Below are 22,181 nucleotides of genomic sequence, written 5' to 3'. Positions count from 1 at the left end.
TTCAAATTCATTGGATTACCGCAAAAGCTGACTAAAATCGATTATTCCATACGAGTGATAGAGAATATTTATACTCCCCCCCCCCCTCTACATACAGGCGAACGGATGGACGAATAAACGGATATTGGACGCAGATATCATCCTAAAAATAGCAAGAATAGCTGCCAGAGATCTCAAAACATCGGCATCCATTGAAAACTCGATTTTCAAAAAATCTCATTGAAATCCATCACATTCTTTTTCTTGCAAAGAGTACATTTGAAATACCAGAACGTTAACAAACCTTTTTATTTTTCAAATAACTTAAAATATACCGGACAATGAATTTTTTCCATTGTCACAAGAACCATTAAAATCGGTTGATTCGTTCGAGAGATATGAAATTCTTACACATAATACACATACTCGCTTTTGAACATCACCCTAAAAAAAGTCAGAAATGCTTACTAAGACCTTAAAAAAAATTTAAGCGGAATCCATAAATTATTTTTTTTTTGCTTTTCAATTTTCATAGCAGAAAGTTAAAAAAAACGTTCTATAGAAAAATTTAATAGACTACATAAAAATAAAGATATCATGATTTGAAAGTTAATAAAAATAATGTAAAAGATTTTATATGGACCTTCATAATAAACATAGATCTTAGTGCAGAAGCTTAAATTTGAATGACATATTAATTAATGACGTAAAACCACTTAAACGTATTAAATTAAACGATAAACCACACTATAACCCCATATAATAGAACAGATGCTAATGAAATGTGAAATTCCACTAAAATAAAATAAACTTGTCCTGAATATTGTTTATTAAAGACTAACTATAATTTATTATTATTGTCATAATATTTTTTTTTTATACTATACGCATAAAGCTCATAATATTATGACCCAACAAACTTTAATATATTCGTCTTTTATATTGCTATTTTTATCTAGCTTCAAGTCTCAACTCTCACAAGTGAAATTAGTTTTTCTCATGTCGTAATAAATGTCATAGACATAAATAGTATGAAATATAAAGCTTTTTATTTTATTTCAGTTCACACCTATTATTCATATTGTATCTATTGAAATCGTAAATGTTCAATATTTTTTATAGGATGAAAAAATAAAAATGTTCGAGGCATTACGTTATTACATAAAAATGATTTTTCGAGATATATGAAATGAATTACATTTTTGTCAATCAGTAAATAAATTATTTTTTATGTGTTATTAAATCAATAGGGAAAGACGTGTATAGAAATATATAAATAATAAAAATATTAAAATGTTATCATAAAAATTTTAATTGAATTGCGCAATTCAATTGCGAACCAATGGAATGTATTCTACTAACGCTAACTCGATCACAGCTGATTCATTTGTGTTAAAAATGTATTTGCACTCGTTCAAATATTATCAATTGAAACAAACTTTGTTACATTTAAAAGATAATTTATTTATGAATAAAACGAACACAGTTTAAAATAAATTCTTTGATGATGATTGAAAAAAAATAGAAGTGGGCTGCCTACATTTTTGGAAATAAATAAAAAAAAAAATGGTTGAGATACATACTTTGTTTTGATGTCATTTTTTTTTTTTTCAATTTTTCGGCAGATTTTATAATCTTTATTGATATTCATTCAAAAAATTTCGTCATCTTGTTTTGTCTTTGAAATTTTTTATTCAAAATTTAATAGTTTTTTCAGTTTTGTTACACAGAAAAAAAGAATTTCTTGGCGCAAGAAATATTTCGCACAGTAGGGCCCTGTTATAAGACTACATGTGATAAGACTTTCCCCTCAATTTGATAAAACTTACTCGGAATGCTTCCCCCATCAACAACTCAATAAAAGTTTTGCGCCAAAACCTCGCTATAGGACTAACGACCAGTACGACTAAAATCGAGATAAAATGTACATGCACAACGATTGTAGATTAAATGATGTACAGTCAGACCTCGTTATTAAACTATCATTCTGTCTTTTTTCTATACCATGTATCGCGATGGTTTGTGAAAGAAACTAATAGTCCTATAACGAGGTCCTACTGTATTTTCATAAAAAATACTTAAAATTGTGTAGTATAAGAGAATTAATTAACAGAAAAGAACGACAAAATGCTGTTTATTTATATAATTATATAAAAAATAGATTCACTGTATAATAGAGCAGAGTTGAACTAAATACATGAATAAAACGCCAAACGGCAATAGTCTTATAGCGAGGCTTCGGCGCAAATGCTGTTAAGCACAATAGTGGGGGTACCTCCATTCCAAGAATTTTTTCCCCTACAGCCCGGAGCTAGTCTTATAACGAGATCCTACAGTATTACGAATTGAAGACAAATGTCTCGAAATTTTATTTCCCGAAAGTTTTGAAAATCATCAATTTTTTTAGCGGGAAGTTAGAAAATTCCTTGAGTCAAGTAAAAATTTTCTTAAAACAAGAAAAAGGTTTTTGCGCCAAGAAATCCTTTTTTTCTGTGTAAGATTTATCGTCAAAAATGTAGGCAGTCCTACTTCTATAATTATCAAATTGTGAAAAGAAATCTGTAATGTCCGTCAATATGTACGGATGCTGGTAAACACAATGACTTCAAAAATATACAACCAATTGATATATTTTTTTTTACACTTGAATTTTTAAATAGAAGAAATGTTTTGGAAATTACAGTTCAAGTCCTTTTTTTAATTGAAAATTCATAATTCATATACAAGTAGAAATTCATGAAAAAAATTTAGCTACCACTTTATTATTATTTCTTGCCTATATGAATGTCATCTATTGATCACTTTGTTACACTCCGATTTATATATTTTTTTTTGTTTTATTATTGTTATTATTATTGATATTTTCGTTTCATTTTTTAAGTGAACTAGTGAGTTACGAATGTTTGAATTTTCCGGCCTTTTTAATCATGTAGTCCAATCGCGAAATAAGTGAGAGAAAGAAATTGTAAATAGCAAAATTATTTCCTTTGGCAATTGAACTGTAGATAACTACTCAATTAATATAGGCAATTGAAACTAGAGCATATAATTGCGGTAGATCAATAAACAGTATTTGTGTTGGGTGAAAATTATACTGTCAAAATAGTATAAATTTCAGCTATACTTTAACAGTATACCTATTAAAATGTCTATAATAAAAATTTATTAACTACTAAAACTTTTTTATCATGGTACACAAGCATCAAAAAGTATAAAAATAAACTAAGAAAAAAATATATAATAAAATTGTAACAAAGGAACTTTCCTTGCTAATGTAAAAGGCAAGTGTGACATGAATGTCATTGTAAGACTGCTGAATAGGACCTAGATTAGCATCAAATGCATATTTTTTTTTTCACTTTGTAAGAACTTCGTGATAAAAATTATAATCTTCAATTTTTCAATACAAGATTACAAAAAGTCGCTAATTTTTTTTTATGTGAATATATTGCACGAAAAATTTTTTTCGAAATTACACCAATAAAAAATGCGATAACATCCTAATTAAGATTTTGATAAGAAATCTAGAATTGCTAAGACAAGAAAATGTATCGTTATACTAAATAATGTCTGGGAGCTGCCCTGACCTGAATTAAAAGAGATCTAGATTTTGCCAAAATGTTTTTAATTTGGCCTTCTATTGAATTTATTTCTCATTGTTTATTATAAGCTTTTTATATCAAATATTATCTATGATTTTTTTTTTTTTTTTTAAAGAAGTTATTTCCACCCGCGATGAGTGGATCTAGCCATCAAAACCAGTGAAAACTATGGAAGCTGCTGTGGATACTGAAATTATATATCCACTTAATGTGAGTGCGAATAGGTTTGTCCTTTTTATTACGATAGAAATGCTACAGCCAACTGCTTGTGACAGGGGCTATATCCAGACATCTCTTGGTTATAAAATGCGTTCATAACTATTAGATTTTTTTTTCCTTTTATTTAAAAAAATTTTTTTCAATCTAGACACAGTTATATTGTTATCATGATACAAAAAAGAATATCAAAAATTTTTGTAATTCTGCAAAATTGACTAATTGAACACTGAGAAAAAAAATGTGTACGAGCTACTGTCAATGCGCTCACACGAGATACACCGACGACTATAATGAGGACTGAATCTAGCTCACAACATCTTTTTTTATCTTAGTCTAAGCCCATTCAACATAATCTCGAGCAATAAAGAAAATTATTGCAGTCAAATAGGAAAAACATAATATTGAGTTCGAAATTGATAAAAATACTAGATAAGTATATATATTTTTTCGTGTATATAAAAATACTTAGTTACTTATTGTAAAAAAAAAGACGGGGCAAATTGGTCAGCTCGGATGGTGGCTACAGCGGGCCATTAAAATTTTCAGTAAAAAAAATTTTTTTTCTTCGTTATCTGAATTATTTTATCGAGAACTAAAAGGAGCTGACTCTGAGATAAAATAAGCTACGATTGTAAAAAAAAAAAAAAACATGTTTTTTTACTGAAAATTTTACACTGGCTCACTATCCGGGCTTGTCAAGTTACCCCATCTTTTTCTACAAGCTATAACTATTTCTGAACAAAAAATTTTTATTGTCTTCAAAATGCTTTCATTGTGCCCAGTTCCTTTGTATAGAAAATTCAAAACTTTATAGTATATTAATATTATTTTATTAAAGTGAATTTAATTAACAATGAATATTTTTTTTTATTTGTTTTCAGAGGAATTACTGCTTTTTTGATCTGCTTCATTGACAAAGAATTTTCTAGATTTCATTCTTTCGCATGAGTAATTACAAAAGGATTAATAATGCTAAAATTGCATTATTTCATGTGCGCACTGCAATACCATCCTTTAATTCAATAGAATCTCATTAACAAAGATATTATTATTATAGAAATAGTTTCACATCGAATATACTTGCCAGGCTTATCAGTAAAGTTGATGCAAGCATAGTTTACTTTAGAACGTTTGGATGATGATCAAGAGTGGCGACGAATTCTTCATATGAATGATGTTCAAGCAAGTATTCCAAACTTGCTGTCATATTCTAGAAGAATTTTATTTAATTCATATTACCTTGTATTATTTTATTGGAGTGAATTTAATTAACGATAAGGATTGTTTATAATTGTTGTTGAGATTATATTTTATTAATCTATGGTATTCCAGTGTGCATATAAAATAATGCAATATTAGCATTATTAATCCTCATGTAATTAATTATTCATGCAAAAGAATGGAATCTAGAAAATTCTTTGTCAATTATAAGCAGATAAGAAAAGTCGTAATTCCTCTAATAAAAAATTATTATTATTATTATTATTATTATTATTATTATTATTATTATTATTATTATTATTATTATTATTATTATTATTATTATTATTATTATTATTATTTTGTTTTTGGTTAATATTCGCGATTGTAATCAGTTTTAGGCTGACGTTTTACTGACATTGCAATCCCTACCTCCAGGGTAGTAGCTTAGATATGAAGCTAGTTTGGAAGTAGCTTTTATAGATTAGAAAACCAGAGTAGTATAGTAGGTATAAAGCTATCATAAATCACATTCATTGTGATAAAGTGACAAGCATAAAGGCATAAAGCGTCATACTGACGAATTAGACAAGTATATAAATTAGGGTTATTATAATGAGCTGACAAACTAAACAGGTATAGTAAGTGTAATAATATACACACTGAAAAAAAAGTGGTAATATATCCCATCTTAACGAAGTAATTATTTCGATCTTTACATTTTAAAGATTCTCATTATTTTATGTTAACATTTTCTATCCGATATGGTAAACATTTTTATCCGGGATAATCATCACTATCTCAGATAGTAAAATTTACAAATTTTAGGTATAAGAAATATTTCTAACCAGGTGGTAACTATATTATTATCGGCAATAATAAATAGTACTGTACGAGAAATAAATGGTTAGCATATAAGCATAACAGTGATTATCAGATATGGTATGATAATCATTCCCTCTTGCAAGATGATAATAGTCATCATTTTTTTTCCGCGTACATGATAACATAAATTATGAAATGCTTATTATATTGTAAGTCATTACGCTGTAAAAAATGTTGGTGTAAAAAGGCTCCTCGAGAACTTTATAAGACTGTAGTGTTAGATAACAGTGTGAAAAATCCTCGGTGTAGCTAATAATCCATCTGTATAATTTTCACAGGATGTAATCTACTTTTTTTACATCATTCCGCGTTACTCGTTATAATCCTAATTAATGAGCAACAATTGAAATTGAATATTTTTAACTACTTGATCAATAACTAAATTAATTTTATTTAAGTGATAAATAGTATTTTGAACATTTCAATATTATTATGATTATTTTTCTTAGCGTAAAATTATATTAAATTACACATTTTTGATGGTGTAAAAATTTTTAATTTACTTCGCTTAAATTTAACACGGTATTTAGCGTAATTTTCACATTAAAATTTTTACACTGAGTCCAAAAATGTTGTATAGTGTATAACTACAATTACGAAACTTGAATTAATAAGAATTCTATTTACTAGCACGTTAATTGTAATATTTCATTGGATAAGGAAATAAATAAAATAAACTAGGTAGGATAGAATGACAAGTTAAGTTGATTCTGAATCGTTGATCTTTGTTAGTGTTAATAAAATCGTTTATTTCAATACCTTGCCTGTATTTTCTTAGTTATTTGTTACGTGACGTTGCTAAGATTTATGCTTTGGTCAAGTCAGCAAAATTTATGGTGTCCTCATGTCGTTCGGCAATCGTTAATAGCGAATCTTAACCGTATTTGACGTACTGTCGGTCTTTCTTAATGCACAAGCTGGCCTTCCTTCCGGTTTTTCAAATGAATACTTTCTCACAAAAAGAAGAGATTTTGTAAACTCCTAAGTTATCCAGAACGGATTTTTTGTCTTTGGGGTTTCAAATAAATTGGCCCATTATCTTAAGTGGTTTAAAAATCACTTTAATGCTAATGTTTTTTTTTGTTTTTCACTACTTTACTAACACGATTAGTAGTACCTTGAAAATACTAGAAAAAAGCCGTGGCTATTTTTTTTTCTTTTTTTCAGAGAAAGAGGGTTTGGTATTGTCAGCATTAAGTTACTTTTTTAGGCATAGAAAGGGCTGGTCAATCTTTTTTGTTCGTAGATCCATTTTGCGTAAGTGCTTGTCTGAGGTGTTAGATCTCTGAATCCAAAGGTTTCAGTTGAAAGATAGTAAGAACTTTGTACTCTTGAAAACTAATGACCGAGTCCTTTTGTGATGGATGATGATGTAAAGATTGATGGAGGTATCCATCAGTGTATGAGTTTCCGGTATACATTATGAGATGATGATCAAATGTTCTGCCTTTGCTACAGCTTTCTAATGTATGCAAAAAAGTTACTTTGTGATTTTATTCTATTTTCGTGATAAATTTATTGTGGGTCTTTGAAAGTTGAGAAATTCTTTAAATCGACAGAGTAATTTTCCACTGTGGCTTTAGATAATAATGGAAGTGTCATCTGCTTATTATCTGAACTGAGCCGTAGATATGAAGGGATGTTTCACTACTTTGTTTTAAAAATACTCCACGATAATATTGACGGTGATCGATGAGAGGTGAGCGCACAGCTGAACCAGATTTTCGTAGAAATTTTTTTTTTAATTAAAACCAAGTGAAGGTTAAACATTGTTCAATGACCGGGATCAAATGACGTGCTACAGAATTAAAACCGTATAAAAAGAGAAGTGATATCGAAGCTGATTTATATGTCATTAGATAATACATTTATTTTAAAAATTTTTTTAATTAAATAAAAGGAGGTCTGATATCAAACGAGTTCTCACCGGTCAGTTTTTATAAAAATTCATCCAGACATTTAACTATTCATATAAATGATAAGAAAATGAATTTTTATATCAAACGCAGTAACTTAGCATAGATATCATGAGATTAATCGTTCCATGGTTCTGAATTCGACACCTGTCATCTTGAATTATTTGGAAATTTAAAAAATAATTGAAGATAAAATTACTGCAAATGTCAACTCGCTCAAATTTTTAAATCGACTATTACATACTGATAATTTGATGAATTTAATTTAATTATTTTTAAATTGCTCATTAATGTCCAGGTCACGGAAAAAATGGAGACAAAAAATGTATGAATTTTTATTATGCTGCCGACCAAACTTGAAACAGGAAGTTGAGTCGTCAAAAAATTATTATGCTGCACTATAATTATCATTGTGAAACTTTAAAAATTTTTTATGTTCTACTATAAATCCTAATTTAAAAAAATAATATTCATTATAATTTATCAATAATTTTTAAGTGTATAATACTTTTTGTGGTGCAGCATGATAATTTTTTGGCAACTCAACTTTTAGTTTCAAGTTTGGTCGACAGCATAATAAAAATTAATTTCTTAAGCCCATTATTCTCCGTGTAGTGGCGGGTGCTGGCCGTCGATTACTTTATAAATTTATTCATTTTTTAATTTTCGCGATTTAATTTATTGATTCGAATTGATATCACTTGTCATTTTTATAGTAATAAGGATGAGAGGTTCGAGGGAAAGCTGAGTAGCCAATAGAGTGCCTAGATCAGGATAAATTGGGCAGCTGACGGTGCCCAATAGTTGAACTGGTTATTTTGAGCAGCCGACATCAGCGTCCAAAATACTGATTGTTGTGTAAGTGAATTATTGACGTGCCCAGTTGCGCCCAAAAAAAAGGGTTCATTAATTTTAAATTAATTGTAAGTTTAAAAAAAAAAATCTACAAAGACAGGCCAATAAATCGGATTCTGCAAAATATCAGTCTCCGTGAATCCTCAAGCTAACTGACTAATTTTTCACACTGCATTAGTTAAACGAAAATTAATATACACAGTTGAAAATTTTGTTTTCTTGTGTACAAAAATTCAATGGTTAAATATTTCGTGTCTATTACTTGACACCATCAAGTTTAAATTTAACTAAAGTTAAATATGTTATCTGATCTCAACAAATTTTAAACCTGTGTTATTGTTTGACACAAGTATAAAGTGTTAAATTAACACAAAAAATTGAGTGGACCATTTGAGACGCGTTATTTGTGTTAAATTCAACACAAATTTTTCAACTGTGCAGTGTTACATCTCAGCTTTCTTATGAACATGTTGAGACAATCCAATTATCTTCTACGTCGACGATTTGTTATGTCTACAAATGGACTGGGTTGACGTTCGTATAACGTTTATCCAAAAGATTTTCGTTACAAAAAGGTTTAAAATTTATAAATTAAAATTAACATATCACGATATTGATTTCAAAAGGGCGTATGTTTTTTTTTTTTTTTTTTTTATTGCCAATTGTTTGATAGATTTATTTTAGAGCTGAAAATAAAAAAAATAATTTGAAAGCCTACAGAGCATATTACTTAAATTATATGCCCGTTTGGTATTCAAAAATGTTTTTTCAATTTTGAGCTTCAAAATCAGTCTCCAAAACGATTTGTATTAAAAAAAATTATACGCCTTTTTAACTTTAGGAACTTCCCTAAAGCCAAAAGGGCGAATAAAACTACGTCTTTTTGAAATTAGTAACACGATATATTGTTAATTCAATAATAAAAAGTTACGGGAGCGAAACACGACCATCGATTATTTATCATGATTCACTAATAAATATTTTTTCAATCCAACTACTGGCTAATTTTATTTTCCAATAATTGGCCTAGATAGCGTTACATAGTTAACTCATGCTTGACTAATCCCACTGGGCATTGATGAGGTATAACTCAGATTGGTTACCGAGTTGATTATTAATGAGCTTCCATTCTACTCGGGTTGCATGAATGTCAAAAATCAATATTTAAAATATTTTAAAAAATTTAATACTCATAATTGACTTAATTTTGATTGTTTTTATATATAATACATACTATAGTATGAAAAAGTCATGAGTTAAAAATTAAGTTAATAAAATTTGTTCCACGCATTATTTTTGCATCACTTAGCAAGCTGGTATATATATAAGTAAAACACTTCAGAAAAGTTAACAAAGTAAATAAAAAATTTATTTATGGTTGAGTAACTATAGTTAATTAAAAATAAAACAAACTTCCCTCGGTAGCTTCCCATTAATATTAAAAGGTAATTTTTTACTTGAACCTTTTTCTTTATCATATAAGCAATTGGACTACTTGGGGAGTATATAAAAACACCCGAACAAAAAACTACTCTAATATCAATGGACCGTTATTTAAATATTGTAAATAAAAAAATTCCATTTGTCTTGAGATAACAATTCTAATGAAAAAGTAATATTAGCTGTGATTTCTGAGCGCAACTGGTTGTCAAATCCATTTGAGATTCGACCAGCGTACCTATATATGGTCCACAAAAAGACATATGTGACGTGAGTTGTTCGGTGAAACTGAGATCAGATGTAGAAGTTTCGTGAGAACGGTCTCTTTGGTTCACTAACTCAACATCCACCAACAGATCCTAGAGCATGACAAACTTCGATGTTCTGAATTAAATATTAAATTATACCAATAAAGTAAAAAATATAATGATGTAGTAATTTTTTAAGAGTAAATAAGTCTACCTAAAAAAAAAAAATTTATTAAAAGCTTTTAAAACTTTCAACCATAAATCTTTCGCCGGATAAAATAATGTATCACTACACTTTAACCTATATAACATCGAGAATTGTGTAAAACCGAGGTAAAACTACTAAGACAAATGAAAAACATATACAAATATTATTTGTACGGGTATGTCATGGTTATAAGCGATAAAAATGTTTCATATTTAAATTTACGGCTTTTTCAAATATTCAAAAAATGTTTTTTATGCCATTTGTGTAATTACGTTTTTTTTTTTTTTAATTTGGTTATTGAATAAAATAATTTGGAAAAATAGAAACGTTTCTGAAAAAAAATTTAGATCTGACGAAAATTAATTAGATCACCGTAAGATCATTTTTCGAATTTTTCAGTTTTAAAAGAATTTTTACTCAGAAGATTTTTTCCTTACTGGGATTTTGACTGAAGAGATTTATTCCGAGGAATGAATAATTTTTTTGAAATTTTTTTATAAGACTCCGAAATCTCACAAAACCAAAATTTTGACTTTTTACAATTTAATAATTTCTCTTTGATTTATGTTCTACATAAATCTGCATGAAAAAATAAGATCCATGTATGATTCAGTAGAATAATAAAATTTTTTATAGCATGAAATAATAATTTTAAAAAAGTCAAGTGACAATTATAAAATAAATTTAGTCTTATTAAAATTCTACTCATGAATATTTTTCAGTTAGTGACTTCTTTTACATGTCGCGATATTATGTTTCGAGTTAATGAATCCTCGCTATTGTGTAATAAAACTTAAATTTCAATGTGACTAACCTACGGACTTAATTAATGAGAAAATTATTTTAATTACTACTACACTCATTAAAATATTATTTTTAAGAATAAAAATAATCATTACCTATAAAATTAACTTTGAATGTCCCATGCAATGAGATTTTGAATATTTTCAATTAAACATAATCATGTATTATTTTAAATTAGCTTTCAATATCCACCTGGGTCGATAAATTGAACCCCAATTTCAACTATAAATTTACATTGCTCAAGTAGCACAGACAACTTCAAGATTTCTAAAAAACCCGAGCTGCTCTAAACTTTGATTTGACTTGAATAATCAATGCGCCTTTAGGCTCGGAATGTAGAAAATCATCAGGGGTTGAATACATAGATAATAGCTATAGCTTGTTCGCAACTTGGTTGATTATAAATAAAGGAAACCTTTTTTAGAGTATTGAGAAGTTGCGTTTCACCATTTATCTCGAAGCAACCTGATCACTAGTACAGGGAACTAGTACCACGGGAGCCTTTCCAAGTCCACTTCGACCAGAGCCTCTTTATTTCCTGAGATGATAGTAGTGTTTGGCTCAAAAGAGGTATGAACTCGTGGTGGCTGTGATTTAGATACTACATGCAATGAAGATTTTTGATTATACTTCCGCTTAATGCTCGGCAACGCGTGTATGCCCAAAAGGGTGCGGAAACGGCTTCCCGTAAAACGAAGGTGGACTTAAGTCCCGTTATATTAATTAATGTCTTAAAAAAGACAAGACAATCTTTATTTTTTCTCAAAGACAAATTTTTAATATGAATAAGACGTACAGAAATAAGTCTTAGGATTCATAGAATATTTGTGTTCTTGTTCCCGTTTTATAAAAGTCATAGAAATTGACAAGTTCAGATGACTTAGTTGCAATTAACTTTTTCCCGCCATTTGTGTCGAGTCTTTTAATCAGGTATTTTTTTTTGATAGTACAAACGAACGTATTCTAAAACTTCATTTTAATCTCTATATTGCGTTTATTTCTATTTCTGCATTATAGGGTTTAAATGAAGTTTTAGTTTTTAACTAGGGTGTGGTTAAAAAAAGAATAATTTGTGTTTTCAGTACACAGTCCTCAGAAAAAACAAATCTTGGTAAAATTTTTATGTGAAGAAATTTGTTTACCAAATAAATTATTCTTTCATGAATTTTTCTTTATTTGAAAGTATAAGGACAAAATATTCGGCTTCAATAAATTTAAATATATAATTTTACAAACAAAGACGTAAGTAAAATTATAATAAAAAAAATTTTAACATTTGAATACATAATATTGCTGAAAGAGCGTTAATTTAAGAAAGTAAATTATAAAATATTATGGAACTTTTAGCGTAATTTCAAGGTCTTACAATAGTATGCGAAGACACGTTTCCTAATCCGTAAATTGAGCATAAATACACGATGTGAATAAATCGATTGATGTTGAAGCGCACGCGTTATACCATAATTACATCTAATGTCCACTAATGTACGACAATCAAGTATTTTAAATTAAATATAATATTTTTGAATAAATTTTCCTCCTCGTCAAATGAATTGTTATAATTCGTCCTATAACACTTTTAAAATCTATTATAAATTAATTAATCTAAAAGCAAAATCAACGCACACAAAGCAAACTACAGTCTATGTTGAATAATTGAGTTTCTCCCTTGATATGACTAATATAATCATTAATCTCATTTGGTCTGTTCAATATTGAAGCAAAAAAAATTAACTATCTATAATGCAATAGATTAAATAATTTAAAATTTAGTTGTGGGTAAAACTTTTACAAGCTGCTCTTTGACAATACTTTTTATAATTTACGAGAAATAACAAATAAATCGATAAAATAAACTACTTGCTATTAGATTTCTTAGGGAATAATAATTTTTTACTTATACCAAAAGTAAAAGCTATCGGATCCGTCTATGGTTTCGGGTTACTTTCCATATAGAAATTATAGCTAAATTTTGAGACTTTTTATTTAATTACCCGCTAAGAAACTTTAACATTTAAAAAGTTACAGGTTTTTATCCCCTTTTTGAAAACCGAGTTCTCAACAGATCTCGATGTTTTAAGGTCCTAGGGAGTTACTCTGACTAATTTCGAGATGATGTCCGCGTGTATGGATGTGTGTACGTATTTATGTATGTAAATATTCTATGATTTGAACAGGTTGACCGAATTAGATCATTGAGGTGGCTTTCAAAGCGGCTTATTAATTTCTACAATCTGAGAAGAATTGTAAAATTAGTAGAGTATGTTTGGAGTTATTTAAAAAACTGTTTTTTTCAAATAACTTCTAACTTACTCCATGGAGTGATTCCAAAATCTATTCAGCTCTCAAAGTCTATAAGCTGCGTCGAATACCATCACGAGCATCAAAATTGAATTATTTGTTCAAGAGATATCCTTAACGAAAAAATTTCCAAAAAATGTATTTTTTAAATAAAATCAAGAATGTTCGGTTTCGCTCTTTGAACTCGAAAACAACGAGAAGTTTTAGGGCCGGCCTGTAGGCTCATTCGGTTTCCAGATTTTTTTGTGCAGTGTTAAATAAATAAAAAATCATCCACTCCGCATTTACTCCAGATTTAATCCGCGTTCACTACGAAAATTTTTTACAGCGTAATTTTAACCATTGGGTTTAATGATAAAGTCGAGTCGAGGTATAACTGAGTAGAGATATATATAATTACTCGTATGTTGTAGAGCTGTGACACTGTCGTATCGAATGTAATAGTTAATAATTGATGGAAATTATAATGTAAGTACATTTAATGAACTTTTTCATTAATTACCTTCGCTGAGGAAAACTTCTAAGTTAACGATAATTTTTTTTTTTTTTCCAACTAATTGACGATGAAAAAGTCATTATAAATTGTATGACGTCAAAAGGGCGTGTAGAGTAGACAAACAATTGCTTACATAAAATTAATAAATTTGTAATTAAAGAACATTCAATATAACGTCATAGAATATTCAAATTATCCTTTGAGATCTCCTACACTACGTCCAAAGTTATTTTCTTAATAAATGTAATTGATAATATTCTTTACACAAAATGAAACTTTAACTCATTCATTAGTTGGCATTTTTTATAATAAACTATTGCAAGTTTCAGAACTACAGGGTTGGAAAAAAAAATAAAATCTTAAATATTTCCGGATAATTAAAAGTTATTATAGAAAGCTCAGAAAATAATTTAATAAGAAACAACCGAGAAAAAAATTAATCATGGAATTTTTTAAATTAATTAAAGTTTTCACGATATTCTAAATAATTATTACAATTAGTAAACCAAATAAAATTTTTTGATGACACAAAATAAAAAATTATTAATATCAACTATTATAACATTTTACTTCTCCGCTTGATGATCCCTGAAAAATATTAAAAAAAAAAAAAATCATAAGACAGACCGTGGCAGAATGGTTGACTCCCGAAATTTGGTAAAAAAAAAAAAAATTACTTTTTGAAAATTGTTTTATGACTCGAAGTTTACTTAGGATCCGAAAGCAAAACAAAGTATACGAAATATAAGTGAGATAGCTAAGAAAATCTTAAAGAATAAAATTATTTTATGTGAAACAAAAGTTTCTATTTCATAATTTTTTGGGAAGAAAGCCAATTTTGGAAAGAAAAGTTTTTTTCTTTAAATATTGTCTTTTATGAAAACAAATAATGGTATAAAATATACTGCAAAAAATTGGGACGGAATTCGGAGTGATTCTGGATTTCGATTCAATCTGAATCCACTCCATCACTCGGAATTCTGGAGTAAAAAAAAAATTCAATCTGCATCCAGAGTAACGAGGGAGTTTGATTTTTGAGCTGAATGATTTTGGAGTGATCTGGATTTCATTTAAATCCGCATTCACTCCGATTCGGAATTTTAATATTCAAATGAACTCTTTTTATGAGTGAATTTTAATCCAACTCAGAGTTTCAATATTAAATTAAAATCCCCTTTGGAGTGAATTTCACTCGAGGGGAATCAATAAATAAACAGTCATCCGCTCCGCGTTCACTTCGGATTTTTTATAGTGAAGAAAGTTAGTTCAATGTAACCAAAGTTAAAGTATTTAACGTAATTAAATCACTAAAAATAAATTTTCAGTGATAGCCCATCGTGTTCCGAAATGAAAAATTTTTGTTTTCTAAAAATTATTATAAAATAATTTTAAATTGAAACAAGAAATAATTATTCACTCAGGTGGTCCGTCATGCCCTTCATTATATCTAACTGAACACCGGTATATAAAGAAAAGTCTTCTAGAGTCTCAGTAGATATCCGGCACTTACATTTACGTAAAACTAAATTATTATTAATTTCCCAGTTTTAAAAATTCATTATTTTTTTTTATCAGAAATTTTAGTCGCGTTTTATTCTCTAGTATTTAAATAATCACGATAAAAAAAATATAAAAAATCATTAACAACTTGTAAGTGAAAAAAGAATTATTATCCAACTTGTTAAGTTTTTGAATAAATAATTACTTTTTGTATAGAAATTCTTGTCACGCTTCAACATAAATCATGAATGTGGTGAAAAATAAAAAAAATTTCTAAAAAAATCTGCAAGTCTGCATTATCGTACACGGAAATATTCTATAGTTTGCAATAATATATATGCTAATGTCATAAGTTTCGCATAAATTAAATAAAAAATATTACGTGTTTAATGAGTTCGTACGAGAAGGTCGTCATTTTATTTTCTTTTTTTTTTTTTTTTTTTAAGTATATAAAATTTTTTTTAATGGAAAATAAAAAAAAATTACTTGGATTAATAATTTATTAAATTTATAGTGACATTTTAACTCGTGATGAAGTACCATTATTTGCATTTGAGTTTACTTATTTATGTCATTACATTTCTAATTCCGTTTGCATCACAGCGACGATGTAGAGTTGAAATAAAAATAACTCGACAAAACATGTGAGTTTTATTTATTTAAATTCAGTTAAATAGAGAATAATTATTATAATTATTGCTTGTGTGCAAATGCACTTGTGAATTTACGCAGACATTTTTTACATCAAGTCGTAAAATTTTTTATTTTTTCGTTCAATGAAAACAGAGCAATTTCGGATTGAAAGAGTTCACATTTTTTAATTTAAAATAAATATTGAGACACAAAAAGTCCCTTTAGTTCCAATGCCAAACTATAACCGGACTATCTGCTTTAATAAAATAATTTAATTGCGTAATTATAATTATATATAATAGAATGTGAAGAAATTTTTTGCGTGTACTAAATATTTATATTTATTTAAAGATTCGGATAAAATATTCATTTCCGCTTTAATCTATTAATTGTTGAATGACTTGAAGAATAATAAATATTAATTGTTAGAAGCTTACTCCAAATAGAACTTTAACATTTCATTGAAAATTACTCGGCACTTTTCATGCTCTATTAATTATTGAATAGTAGCAGAAAACCTTCATAGCTATATGTAGAAAAATCTTATAGGAGCTTTAGTAGATACTTTTGAAGCGAGAAAAGCTTTTCAAGACACTTGATATCTCAAGAATCTTTCTGTAAGATCACTTTTTACCAGAAAGCTGTAAAGCATTATCATCGATTTTTAGAACAGTCCGTTAAAATTTTCATTACAAAGATTGAGGTTATTCAGTATAAATATAAAAAATAATAATAATTACACATAAGTTATTATTTTAATAATAGAAAATAAGAATGTTTTTATTATTAAGAAATAATAATAAATTTTTTTATTGTTTTTCAAACAAATGATCAAATACTTAAAAAAAAAATCATGTTTTCCCTGATTAAACAACTGAATTCGATCGAATTAAACAGAATTGATTTTTTAATTCTATTTAATTCCGATAAATTATGTTAATTCGGTACCAAACTTAAAAATGAATTCCTGTCTAATTCGGCAGGAAAACCAGAATTTGTCCAAATTAAAACGAATTTAAATAATTCTATTCGGTTTAATTCTGATTAATTCGAAAATAATTCTCCAATTGCTGGTTCTGAATCCGAATTAAACTGAATTAAAAAGAATTTGAAATTTTTAAATCGGTTTTATTCTGTTTAATTCAAATTCTAATTTTCAATTCAGTTTAATTCTATTTTGCAAAATTCAACAGAATTAAAATTTTGAATTCGGTTGAATTCAGTTGTTTAAACAGGGTTTAAACCAATTCTTGAAATAGTATTATAATTTTTAGGGAGATTTCATAAAAATATATATACAACATTTGTCCTCATGATGGATTTTTCAAAGAATTTTGTAATAATCGATCATAATTAGTGGAGTAAGTTCCAAAAATACCATGAGTTCAAAAATATTCCAAAACTTATCAAATTTGATTTCTCTTGTTTTCATAAATGTCTCGAATCAATAAAAAAAAAATGATTTACTGATTTAAAATTAAAAGACATTAGGTCGAATTTTGGTGTTCCTGAAGATCGAAACGTTTATTGCGCAACGAAAATGAACAAAATTTATGTAATTCGATTGCTTAAGGAGTAATTCCGGAAGTTTGGGATGGTCTAAGATTTTCGACTGACATACCAGCATCTGTATGTAAAACATTTAAAACATCTGTTATCCAATAGAATTTTACTTTCAATTTTTCATTTTTTATTGCGCGAAAAACGTTACGATCTTCAGATCCATGAATTTCGAGCAAATGTTTTATTTATAAAAGTGGTAAAATGTTTCTATCACGTGAACTATGAACTTGAGCAACTTAGCTGAAAGAACCTTTTTTGTAAAGAATTAAATTTCTTACAAAATTTCTGTTTGCTTTTTTACTGTAAATCTCGTTGTTTATTCTATATTAACTAAAAATTATCATCAGAAAAATTTCAGTCAGAATCAATACAGAAAAGACAATTGAACTCATTGTAAAATTAATACCGAAACTTCTGAAGAACATCAAATTGCTTACAAAATGTCGCAAACGGTGAACCAATAACTTGAAATGCGACTGAGCATTAGAGAATTGATAAAAAAAAGTTCGATTCCCTGTGCGTTTCAAATGGGAAAACTTCAAAATCGAAATAAAAGAACTTAGAATTAAGTCCACTCTAAAAAATTGCGAAGTAGACGCGGATTGAATCTAAAGTAGATGACTTTTTATTTATTTAATCCCCTGGGATAGAATTTTACTCCAAAGAGGAGTTTATTTTAACATAAAAAAAAATCCGGATCAGAGTGTATGATGATTGAAATAAAACTCAGATCACTCCGAAATCACTCATTTGAAAAAAACTCCCTATTTATTCCGTATGCAGAGGGATTTTATTTTAAACTACGGGTGACGAAGAGAATTCGGATTAAAATAAAATCCATATTCACTCCCGATTTTTTACGATGTAAGATAGGCTGAATCGATCAATTATTTTAGAAGTTGTAGCTGTTTAATATTTTAACAATTTTTCGAAAAATTCATCTTTTTACTATTGAAGGTCATATAGCGGTTTTAAAATTTTTTTTGAAAAATCAAGTTGTCTTTTCAGCTGCTGAACTGCCTTTTTCTTTTAAATTAAGAAAGAAAAAAAAATTTGAATAATTAACTATAAGAGTACACCCAACTAAGTTTTCAATTTAAACAGTTCAAACTTTAAAGATTAAGTACATCAATAGTTAAAATTATGTAAGTTTAATTTTCAAAACTTTGAATTTCTAAAGTTAACATTTATCGAAGTTAAAAGTTTCAAAGTTGAATTTTTCAGGATCACTTTAGCAAGTTAAATTTTTTTTAGGTCGGTCACCATAGTTTATACTGTAAATATCCCACTGATATTTAAAACTTGAACTTTTATACATAAGTCAATATATTACTATAAATATAAGAGGATTGATACATTTATTTAAAAATTAATAGTTTACGTCAAGATTTATTTTGTAATTTTTTTTTTCTTAACTTTTAAATTTAAACTATTAACTTTCCGACAAGAAATAGTTTACTTGAAAGAAAATTAATTTACGTGCATAAAAGCGCGCAAAAATATTGCTAGCAAATAAAAAGTTATTTAAGCTTTGTTCGATAGTCCATTATTAAAGTAAAATGAAGTGCTTTGGAATTTCAATCAATACTGTGTTCTATCCGATTAATTCAAGAATAACTTATTTATTCACGGTGAACATGATATGAAAGTAAAAGTATTCAATTTTATCAATAGACTGAAAATTCTTTTCTTTACCTTTAAAAAGACTTAGAATTTTAATTTATTCGTTTATTTATTCATTAACCTTTGAAAAAATAACTTTTATAGTTCTTTTTCGTTCAACCTTTGAGTATATGTTAGAGTAAAATTCCTTTCATAAAATAAGTTACTTTTATTTATCCATTCATTTTATTATTCATATATTCATATTAAAAAACGAGCGTGGGTTTTCCTATGTCCAATACATAAACACGTGGAAAAACATTATAGTTCTATACTTTTCTTCTGTCTTCGGGTTTTTTCAAATAAAAATCGTTTTCAAACACTTAATATTTTTAACTTTCTGCCATAAATATTGAAAATTTTCAAAGAAAGAGAAGTTATTGGTTTCAGTCCGATTCTCGAAAATTGAGTTCTCATCAGACCTTATCGTTTTCAAGTTCTAGGAAGCTATTTCGACTATTTGCGGATAAACATCCGTACGCGTATGTGTGTGTCGTATCTGTGTGTGCATGTATGCATGTGTGCAAACTAATTTTTGTCGTACGATATCTTTGGAAAGAATTAACCGATTTAAACGTACTTGGTGACAATCAAAAGGGTTCATCAAGACTTAAATCTGAATATATTTTAAATTCGATTGGTCGGCTAGTATACGAGTAATACGATAAATAAAAATTTTAAGTTTTTTTTTTAAGTTTTTTTCATATAACTCATAAAATACTTGTCCGATTAGCCTCAAAATGTAGTCAGTTTTCAGTCTTGATAATCCCTTTCGATTGCCGTGAAGAACGTCTAAATCGGTTGATTCGTTCCAAAGATATCGTACGACAAAAATAAATTTTTTTTTGCTAAATGTATTTTTTATGTTGCATGAACAACTAAATAAACAATTTTTGACTTCGAAGAACTCAAAAATTTGCCAATCAAAACGTTTTCGAGCTTTCTGAGCTCGAAATGAACGATAAGTTTTTAAGTTGGCCCACAGGGTCAACCGTTTTTTAGATTTTTTTTTTTATATGTTTCGAATTGAAATTTAAGTATGTTATTTTTTTTAGGTATAGACTATCAAAATATGCAAAAATAAAAATGACTTTCTCAAAATTTCACTCTAGTGACCCCCCCCCCCCTTAAGCATGTCAATATATTTTATCCTTTCGAAACTAAAAAGGGAAGTATGATAGTCCACCTCTTGAATAAAAACAGAAATTAATTTTCTGTGACTTTTGTATGATTTCGGAGCCAAATATTTTATAAAAGAAATATAGTCTATGGGGGTGAGTTGGACTTTATAAGGCCCAAAATAATTATTTGCTTTTAATAAAAAGAAAAGTACGAAAAAATTAAATTTCATTCATTGTTCTTATGAATCAAATTCAATTACTATACAAACAAAAAGTCAGTAAAATGACTTCCGCGAATATTATAATTTAATATTTTGAGCGCATTTTTGAGCGATTTTATAGTTCTACTACAAATGAAAAAACAATAAACAGTCAACGATAAACGTGAGCTCACTATTTTGACTCGAGTCTCAAGGCAAAATCAATAACAATAATAATATTTGATTTACAAAAAAGAATATCCATGCGAAAAATCACTCACCACACCAAGAAATATCCAGAGCAGCAGGCAATTCTTTCAGTTACTGTAAAAATAAAAACTTAAAATTAATTAAATGAATAAATTTGTTGAATTATTTCAAAATTTTCTCTTATGAGTCATCAGTTTTTTTTTGTTTTTTTTTTTTTTTTTTTGTAAAAACAAATAACTCACCTTGGCGGACGTCATTCTCTGCTTCCAGCAGCAGAAACCAGCGGTGCAAGATGCATGATAACCATGTGGAATAAAATCAGTGCTTTTGTTTACTTTACACTTCACTGTATTATTTTCCAGTCAACTGCTTGATATTCCGCTCTAGCTAATAAATTTCCAGAAAGAATTTAAATAAAAAGTTGTCTTAAGATACTTGAGAAACGAAAATAATTTTTGTTACATTTTAGCTTCCGTTCATAAAAAACGACATGATTGGAAGCAATGAAGCTAATTTAGAACTTAAAAAATTTTAAATGTCTTACCAAGAGCACGATCTGTTCCTCTGATGATTGACACTAGATAAGACCAATTTATGTTCATTTTCGACAATTGATTTTAAATAATTCCATCAGTCGAAACCTGCAGTATGATAATTAGTTTACTTAAATTTATATTTTTAAAAACGCGTCGTTAATTTTTTGCGGCAACATTTAATTAATTTAAAAAGAAAAAAAAATGAATTGCAAGTATTTGAATATTTCTTCTAATGATAAATGCAAACCAAAATTTTAAATATTTATAGTAATATTTATCAAGTTCAATAATATGAATAGAAAAATTGAAGTAATTTATTCAGACTGTTCCTTTTAAAAATTTAATCGAATATTTTTATTAAAGAACTTACTGAGAAGAGGGTAGAAGTACCGTTTTCAGCGCTGTAATGCCAATTTTGAACACTTGAAAAATTAAAATTAAATAATTTGTAAACAACGCAATGACATAGATAATTTTTAAAACATATAGAATGATACTTTTATCATATTACTAAAATGGAAATTTTATTTTATAATTTTTCATTAATTAGCATAAAGTATTAAATATCCAAAAATGGAGCAATGACCAGTAATTGAACTTCTA

At 27.7% G+C, this 22,181-nt stretch overlaps 2 protein-coding genes across 3 annotated transcripts in view; one reads left to right on the top strand and one right to left on the bottom strand.

Annotated features, from left to right (window-relative positions):
• The window catches only part of LOC103577250 (voltage-dependent calcium channel gamma-4 subunit), a 129,857-nt gene that overhangs the window by 107,592 nt on the left and 84 nt on the right, over positions 1-22,181 (bottom strand). The window contains exons 1-4 of one of the 2 annotated variants that reach the window (XM_053740697.1): positions 21,949-21,977; positions 21,587-21,683; positions 21,285-21,429; positions 21,114-21,156 (exon numbers count right to left, since the gene is read on the bottom strand). The gene's annotated coding sequence lies outside the window, so the exon portion shown is untranslated. Of the gene's footprint in view, positions 1-21,113; positions 21,157-21,284; positions 21,430-21,586; positions 21,684-21,948; positions 21,978-22,181 lie in introns of those variants that run through there. The other variant, XM_008557821.2, reaches the window with a different exon arrangement.
• LOC103577247 (trehalase) overlaps positions 16,095-22,181 on the top strand; it is a 56,945-nt gene continuing 50,858 nt past the window's right edge. The window contains exon 1 of the mRNA XM_053740695.1: positions 16,095-16,297. Within this exon, the coding sequence (XP_053596670.1) occupies positions 16,185-16,297 (113 nt within the window). The 5' untranslated portion in view covers positions 16,095-16,184. The remainder of the gene's footprint in view (positions 16,298-22,181) is intronic.

The sequence above is a fragment of the Microplitis demolitor genome, chromosome 7, assembly GCF_026212275.2.
Source record: "Microplitis demolitor isolate Queensland-Clemson2020A chromosome 7, iyMicDemo2.1a, whole genome shotgun sequence".
In the NCBI taxonomy this organism is placed as follows: domain Eukaryota; kingdom Metazoa; phylum Arthropoda; class Insecta; order Hymenoptera; family Braconidae; genus Microplitis; species Microplitis demolitor.
Note: the sequence above shows the minus strand (reverse complement) of the source record. Positions and strands in the feature narration are given on the sequence as shown.